This window comes from Camelus dromedarius, chromosome 11 (assembly GCF_036321535.1).
Source record: "Camelus dromedarius isolate mCamDro1 chromosome 11, mCamDro1.pat, whole genome shotgun sequence".
Lineage (NCBI taxonomy): Eukaryota > Metazoa > Chordata > Mammalia > Artiodactyla > Camelidae > Camelus > Camelus dromedarius.
Genome location: NC_087446.1, coordinates 44,182,913 through 44,191,176, shown reverse-complemented (window position 1 = coordinate 44,191,176; position 8,264 = coordinate 44,182,913). Strand labels below are relative to the sequence as shown.

At 43.1% G+C, this 8,264-nt stretch overlaps 1 protein-coding gene across 1 annotated transcript in view; it reads left to right on the top strand.

Annotated features, from left to right (window-relative positions):
• The first annotated feature begins 460 nt into the window (after positions 1-460).
• The window catches only part of LEMD3 (LEM domain containing 3), a 57,480-nt gene continuing 49,676 nt past the window's right edge, over positions 461-8,264 (top strand). The window contains exon 1 of the mRNA XM_031462783.2: positions 461-2,243. Within this exon, the coding sequence (XP_031318643.1) occupies positions 710-2,243 (1,534 nt within the window). The 5' untranslated portion in view covers positions 461-709. The remainder of the gene's footprint in view (positions 2,244-8,264) is intronic.

Here is an 8,264-nt window from a genome sequence, read left to right as displayed (position 1 = left end):
TAAAATAGGAAAAAATGATAATACCTCACAACCAACTAGGAAATGAATAGCCATTACTCTTGAAGAAAATTGTATTGGGGCTGGCTTACTCTGTATCTTTTCCTTGGAATCGAAGAGGAGAGGCTTCTCAAAACGAGCAGTGAGAGAAACACTTCTTTTGGGGGCGGTGGCGGGGGTGGGGGAGGCGGGTAAGTCAAGCGGAAAGACAAAGTGAAAAGAGAACCAGGAGTCAGACAGGGAAGCTGCCAACCGTCTGGCCGGCAAGCTTTTCCTAAGTCCTTAGGCTTTAGGTAGCGGGAATCTGGATGCAAAGAAAACTAATGCAATGAACTTCGAGGCAGATTTCCCTTCAATTATTACTGCCCGGTGGCAGGAACCTGGGAAGAAGAGATCAAGGTGTGGTCTGACAAAAGGCAGCTCCCGGGAAAGGCGCTGGGAAGGGCAGGGCGGAGAACAGCGGGAGAAGACGACAGAAAGGGAGGGGAAGAAAGCGCTGGCACCCCGAGGTGAGAGCGCAGAAAAACTCTCCGCCGCGGGAGCCGCGCGCCGCTCAGGTGGCCCTTTCCCGCTCAGGTGAGCTCCTCCCGCGCTTCCCATTGGCCAAGCCGCCAGCGGCGCTGGGAGGGCGACGCAGCCCGGTCTAGTTCAGGGTCTAGGGCGGCGCGTCACTTCCGGTAGCGCGGAGCTTGTAAAACACCCTGGAGAGAAAATGGCGGCGGCAGCGGCTTCGGCGCCTCAACAGCTCTCGGATGAGGAGCTTTTCTCTCAGCTCCGCCGTTACGGCCTGTCTCCTGGCCCAGTGACGGAGAGCACCCGCCCGGTCTACCTCAAGAAGCTGAAGAAGCTTCGAGAGGAAGAGCAGCAGCAGCACCGGTCAGGGGGCCGCGGCACCAAGACGCGGAACAGTAATGACAATAACACGGCAGCCGCCACGGTCGTCGCCTCGGGACCGGCGGCGGCGGCCGTGGGGATGGGGGTCCGGCCGGTCTCGGGCGACCTCTCCTACTTACGGACTCCTGGGGGCCTGGGCCGGATCTCGGCTTCGGGCCCGGAGAGCCCCTTGGGAGGGCCCGGGGGCTCCTCGGCCGCCCCCACGGCTGGCAGCAAAGTGCTGCTGGGCTTCAGCTCGGACGAGTCGGACGTGGAGGCCAGTCCCCGGGATCAGGCCGGCGGCGGCGGCGGCGGGAGAAAAGACCGGGCTCCGCTCCAGTACCGCGGGCTCAAACCGCCGTCGGCGCCCCTGGCCGCCAGCGAGGTGACTAACAGCCACTCGGCCGAGCGGAGGAAGCCCCACTCGTGGTGGGGGGCCAGGAGGCCGGCGGCTCCGGAGCTGCAGAGCCCGTCGGGGAGAGAAGGGGCGGCGGAGGACGAAGAGCAGGAGGGGGAGGACGGCGAGGACAGGGACCCGGAGGCCGAGGAGCCGCTGTGGTCCGGCCGGACCGTGAATGGCAGTCGGCTGCTCCCCTACAGCTGCCGGGAAAACTATTCGGACTCGGAGGAAGAGGAGGACGACGACGTGGCCTCCAGCAGACAGGTATTGAAGGACGACTCCCTTTCCCGGCATCGGCCCAGGCGGGGCCATAGTAAGCCTCTCTCCCCGCTGCCTGCGAAATCGGCCAGCGGCCGGCTGGAGACCTCAGTTCAGGGAGGGGGAGGAATCGCGATGAATGACAGGGCGGCGGCCGCCGGGAGTCTAGACAGGAGCCGAAACCTCGAGGAGTCGGCGGCGGCGGCGGAGCAGGGAGGAGGGTGTGATCAACTGGACTCCGGCCCCATTCCTAGATACCGTGTTAACGCTAAGAAACTGGCCCCTCTCCTGCCGCCGCCGCCGCCGCTCGCCGACATGGACTCAACCTTGGATTCGTCCACAGGCTCCCTTCTTAAAACCAATAATCATATCGGCGGTGGGGCCTTCAGCGTGGACTCCCCCAGGATTTTTTCCAACAGCCTCCCTCCCAGTGCTGCGGTGGCCGCCTCCAGTTCACTCAGGATCAATCACTCCAATCATACGGGCTCCAATCATACCTACCTGAAAAACACCTACAGCAAACCGAAGCTTTCCGAGCCTGAGGAGGAACTTCTCCAGCAATTCAAACGGGAGGAGGTGTCCCCTACAGGGGGTTTCAGTGCCCACTACTTGTCGATGTTTCTCTTAACTGCTGCCTGCCTATTTTTCCTCATATTGGGACTGACTTACCTAGGAATGAGAGGGACAGGAGTATCCGAGGATGGAGGACTCGGCAGTAAGTATTAAACCCTTTGGGCAAGGCAACAAAGGGCATGTTGTTAGTGGTGGGCTCTGACCAGCACTGGGCATTTTACCTGAGGTGATTTCTGTCAGCAAGAGCATGGTTTAATAGTGAAATGCAACAGACTGAGTGCATTTTTGTCATCTTTCTTTAAGAAAGAACACGATTACCATGCTCAGAATGAAAATCCCATGGCTACTTTTAAGGTTTTTCTGTATGATATATGTGGGAATTGAAAACATCTTACAAAATGACAGAGTATTACAAGTAAGCCTGTTAAGTAAAATGCATTTATGTGTTTAACTTAAATTTTCTTTTGGCCTTAAATAACCAGAGGTGCGGGTGCCAATCCAATTACTCGATAGTTTGGGGGTGTTTTGATTGTTCAGGAGCATCGTACATACAGTGGTTTTTTTTGTTTGTTTGTTTGGTTTTTGTTTTCCCAAATTGAGTTGTGGTTCTAAAAGGCGATGTAATATCTCTTGAAACTCTGGTTAGTTATTTTGTAGTATTAAATATATGTGTAGGTAGTTCCATAATTTCTTTAAAGTTTAAAAAGGATTATTTCCAAGCCCAAAGCACCTCCCCTCCCACCAGCGAAAAAAGTTATGGCAGTGCAGGACAGTAGTTTGCAGTCAGATTAATCTGAATTGGTTTCCAGGCCCTGCCTTTTAACTTGCTAAATGGCTGTAGGCAGGTGTGTTCATTCATTCATTAAGCCAGCATCAATTTATGTGCTGAGCACTCAGTATACAGTAGGGATAAGTCAAAGTCAAAGTATCCCTGTCATTCAACATAGGAAGAAGGTGAATACTGATCACTTTATGTTCTATGAAGGAAATAAGCTTGGAGTAATTGGTATACTCTGTTTTAGAGATGATGAGAGTAGGTACTATTTGAGGTGAGACTTGGAGAAGGAGAAACCCGTGTAGGAGTCAGGAGAGCATTTGGGGCAGAGATTAGAGGAGGAAAGGCCTTGAGTTGAGCAAGAGCCTTCTGTAGGTTAGTGTACCTTGAGCAAGGGGGAATGAGCCAGAGTTTGAGCTTCCCTTGCATAATCTGTAAAACGATGCAAATCTTGATTAGAATGATGCCTGGGGAAGATTAAAAGAGAGAAAGTTATTTAGTGCTTGATGGCCTGCTGAATACATAATTTCTCAATGTTAGGTCCTTTCCCTCACCCCTTGAAACTTCCTACCCTTTTCACCTAACATGAATTCAGTGTATCATGATTTGTAAAATTGGCTTACTGTTACTAGTTGTATTTCAGACTAGTGAATGATAGCAGACTTAAAGCATAGGAGCCAAAGTAGTATAAGCTTTGGTTTGGTTATAGCCAATTCTAAGATAGTCAAATAATTGATTATAATATTCCTTAACTAAAGGGATTAGAAGAGGACTGAAATCCAGCACTCAGTTTAATTGGTACCCTGGTTGCAAGAGTGATATATTGTGTCCTGCCTCAGATATTTGAGAGAGAAAAGAAATAAGGTCACATAAGAAGTTAAATTAGTAAAAGTTCGGGTAAATGACATTACCTATGAGCAGTACCTGTCTGCATGTTTGTTTCTCTAACAGAATTGGTCTGTTCTGTGAACTGGCCATTTTCGAAGAACTAAATGCTTTACAAATATAATCGCACTGAATCTGCCCAACAACTCACAGAGGCCAATGGTGTTATCATCACTTTATAGACAAAGAAAGTGAGACTCAAGAAAGTTAAGAAATGTATCCACAGTTGAACAGCTATTGAGTAACAGGACTAAAATTTGGTTTCAGATTTTTTTTTCAGTGAAAAAGCCCATTCTACTTTGGATATTGTTTGTAGAGAATTTTCTAAAAGGATACTTCTATTAGGATTAAGAAAATAATTAGTTACTTGGTAGGATTACATACAGAATTACTGATATGCATAATTCTCAACTAAGATGACCTGTCACATCTTTCTTGTCACTATTAAGATGAATGACTAATATTCTCTTAAGTACTAAAATTTCAAATGCAATAGAAAAGGATTGGATTGCTAGAGCTTTGGTACCCCCCCCCCCACCAATGTGGAAGGAAGGAAATTATAAGGTGATCTGCATTTTAATAAATGGTAAATATGAGGTAGCCTGGGTGATGGAAAAAATAGTGGCCAAGAGGTAGAGGATCTGGGTCCTAGGACTTGTCCAAATGACCTTAGTCAAGTTCCTTAACCTCTCAGCCTCATTCTTATGTATTAAATGGGAGTAATAACTTCTGCTGTCTATGGGGTTGTTGTGAGGATCAAATGAGATAGGTTGTTAAACATGAAGTGGTATTATTCAAAAGTTTATATTAAATTTGTCATTTTCCTGGTGAACTACCGTATATATGTAAAGAGAATCGTTTCTGTAAATGATATTTAGTAGTGTATTTCCTACCTCTTCAACATTTAATTTTTATTAAATTATTTAAATACACATTGTAGACATTGATAGAGAAATCTGAGTCAAAGTATAATGAATCCTTAAATGTATTATATGCTTGACCTGCTGTATATCCTGGTGGAAAGAAGTGCTTGTTCAGTTAGTCTGCACACCTAACGGTGAATAATTTCACTACCTATGTTTATGTATCCTTTGTCATATTATGATGTTTAGCCATTGCTTAACCACAGGATTCATTGGTCAAATAGTGTGCTTAAAGAAACAGTTTTACTTTGAGTAATGATTTCACTGGAAGATTGTAGGTTATGTGTTAGAGTAAGCCTTAGTAAGCTTTTATTAGTTATTTAAATTGCATATAGCATATAATAGATAAGCCTTTTAAATAGTTCCTAATGATTTGATCTTTGAAAACTTTTCATTGATTCCCTAGTTTTGTTAATTAAATTACCTTTATTAAATATGTCTCCACTTTCTCATCTGTAAAACTAGGGGTTTGGCTTAGATGATCTTTTAAGTTCTTTTCAGCTCTAAGGTTTAAGATTCTAACTTTGAACTGCCCTACCAAAACAACTAAAGGATAAGCCTGCAGTTAGATTCGGTCATGACAACCCACCAAGTAGAAGATAGAGAAGCAGAATAGATTGACTGTCTTAGGCTCATATGATCATTATTTAAAAGGTGTTTTTTCAGTTACAAACATGATTTTTGTAGAAAATTTGAATACAGATCTATGAAGCAAAAAATGAGTAGATATTATACACCTCTCCTCCTAGTCTCACACTTACCCCTGGTATAAATAAGTTCAGATAATAAATCAGAACTTTCTTAATGCTTTTCAGGTAAATATATGCATTTATATGTGTGTGTGTGTGTGCACGTATACATTTTCATTCAACAGTAGAGTGTCTACTATATGCCAGGCACTATTTTAAGTAGTAGAGTTATGTAGTGAACAAGGCAGATGAAATCCCTCTTCTCATGGAGCTTTCATTCTAGGTGGGACAATGGAAAAGTAAACAAATAAGAATTTCAGATAGTGATAGTTGCTAACATAAGGGTAATGATAGTAACTTTGAAGGGCTGAAGTAGAGGGGTATGTAATACTACATACAGGTGGGCAGGTCTCTCTAAAGAAGTGATGTTTGAAATGAGGTCTGAATGATTTAAAGAAACTAGCCAATGACAGAGAGAAGAGCATCATAGACAGAAGTAACAGCAAATGCAAAACCTCTGTGGTAAGAAAAAGCTTAACATGTTGAAGCATCAGAATAGAACAGCCAGTGTGGCTGGGCATGGTGAATGAGGGGGAGAATGTCATTTGATGGAGTCAAAAGCAGGCAAGTGCCAGGTTATAAAGGGCCTAAAGACTTTGAAGGCCAAAGAAGGGAGTCTAAATTTTATTTAAAGTGACATCATACTATACATATTCTACAACTTGATTTTTCACTCAGTATCGTATCATGAGTAACTTTCTTTATACTAAGTTTAAGTACAAAGGCATAATTTTAAAATCTCACTCTTCTCTGGTCCCTTTCTAATCCTATGCTAAAGTAAAATCTCTGCCATCCTGAAAATGTTGTTCTTTAACCCTCTGTTTTCTCCTCTGGCTCTTACTCTCTTCTCAGCCAAGATTAATACCTCTTCCCTCCCCTGCCATTCATTCAACCCTTTTCTAGTTTAGCTTTCTTTACCATCTGATTCTCTGCAACCTCTCTGTCACCACTTACTCAGTTGCCAAATCCAAGTTCTTCTCAATTCTTTGATACATTCAATCTGTTGACAATTCCCTTCTTCATGAAACTCTCTCCTTTCCAAACTTCTATATCACATCTCTCTCCTAATTTTCTTTTACTTGTCTGCCTGTGCTTTAAATATTGGTGGTCTCTGGACCACCAGTTTCCTTAGGCAGTTTCATCCACTCTCCCAGCTAATACCTCCCAATTTTATATTTTCACCTTGATTTTTCTCTCCTGGGTGCTAGACTTAACCATTTGTTAGATGGTTTCTTCTGCATGTACCAGAAGTACCAACACCATCTTTACCTACCACCTTTCCATCCTTTTACCTTGTTTCTTCTGCTCTGTTCCCTGTTTTAGTTAACGGTATTTCCATCAACCCAGAGCTCAAGCTAAAAACCCGGAATTTGCCTAGATTCCTTCTTTTTCTCCATCTTCCTACCAAACTGCAAACCTCAGTCTAACTGGTTACCTAGTCCTATAGTTCTGCCTACTACCTATCTTTTGAATTGATCCATTTCTCTCCATCCCCGCTGCTCTAGGTTAGTCTCTTGCCTGATCTGTTTCGGTGGCCTTCTAACAGTTGTCCTTGCTTCTGGACTGTAGCTCTTCGAGTCCATTTTTTAGTGGCAGAGCAATATTTCTAAAATAAAAATGCAATAATTCATCCATGCTTAAAATTACTCAATGGCTTTTCCTTACTTATTGGTTAAAATCTAAACTCCTTGGCTAAACTGTTCATGATTTGAGTGTACCTGCTTTTTCTAGCTTCATTTCCTACCAGTTCCTTTTATCACAGTTTACTTTCTGGAAGACTGGAACTTTCTGGAACCTTGGTTTTCACTGAATATATCATGAAATTTTGTGCCTTTGTACATATTGTTTTGTTCTCTGGGAAGGTTGTTTCCTCTCTGTTAACTGCTATTCATTCTTAGAAGTGTCACCTCTGGCTATCTTCTTTGACTCCCTATCCTCTTTACCCTAGAGTTTGCCCCTTTATTCTCTACTCAAATAAGATCTTACGCATCCTTCACAGCATTTATTTCAGTGTATTATAACTGTATGTCCACTGTGCCAGATAGATTACAGCTCCTTGAGGTGATGTTTCTGTAGGAGGAATTGAGTACACTGGTAAGGGCACAGGCTTTTCACTCAGTTCTGCGCATGAGTCCCATTTCTCTCTTGACCATAGGGTCATGAGCCTGGATGACTGAGAGAATAGTGGTACCACTGACAGGAATTAGACATGTTGAAAAAGGATCTATTTTTGGAGAAAGGTGGTATAGAGCAAATGAGTTTTGGGAGAGCTTATTTTTTGACTTACTCAAGTAGAAATATCCTGTAGGCTATTGTAGTTACATAATTGGATTAAAGATGAGAGACTATTGCTTAATGTGAATGTTTAATGTTTACTAAAGAAATATATAACCTTTTTAATGTTTATTTTTTCTTTTAGTGTATTTTCTTTTTCAAGACAGGACAAAGTGTTACAAAGGGTACCACAGTTTTTAAAGAAAATATATTTTTACTTTTTCAAGTAATTAGATTAGTCAAAAGGTCCAAATCTTAGTATCTATAGTGAAATAGGTATAAGGATTTTGAAAAATAGTTTTCATTCTTCAAGAATGAGGGCAAAAAAAATGAGGGCAGTGAGTTGTTGCCCTTGTTCTTGAATGAAAGCTGAATGTGAGGCTTGAAGTTTTTAAAAGTTGACTATGGAAGGAAAAAAAAAATCCTAGATCTTTTAAGAATATTCCTGGAAACACCAGGGGTTTGGATACCTCTCCAGTTTGATGATTTAAGAAATTAAAATTATTTGAAAATGTATTTCATCTGAAAATTATCTCTAGAATAATTGAAAATAAAAA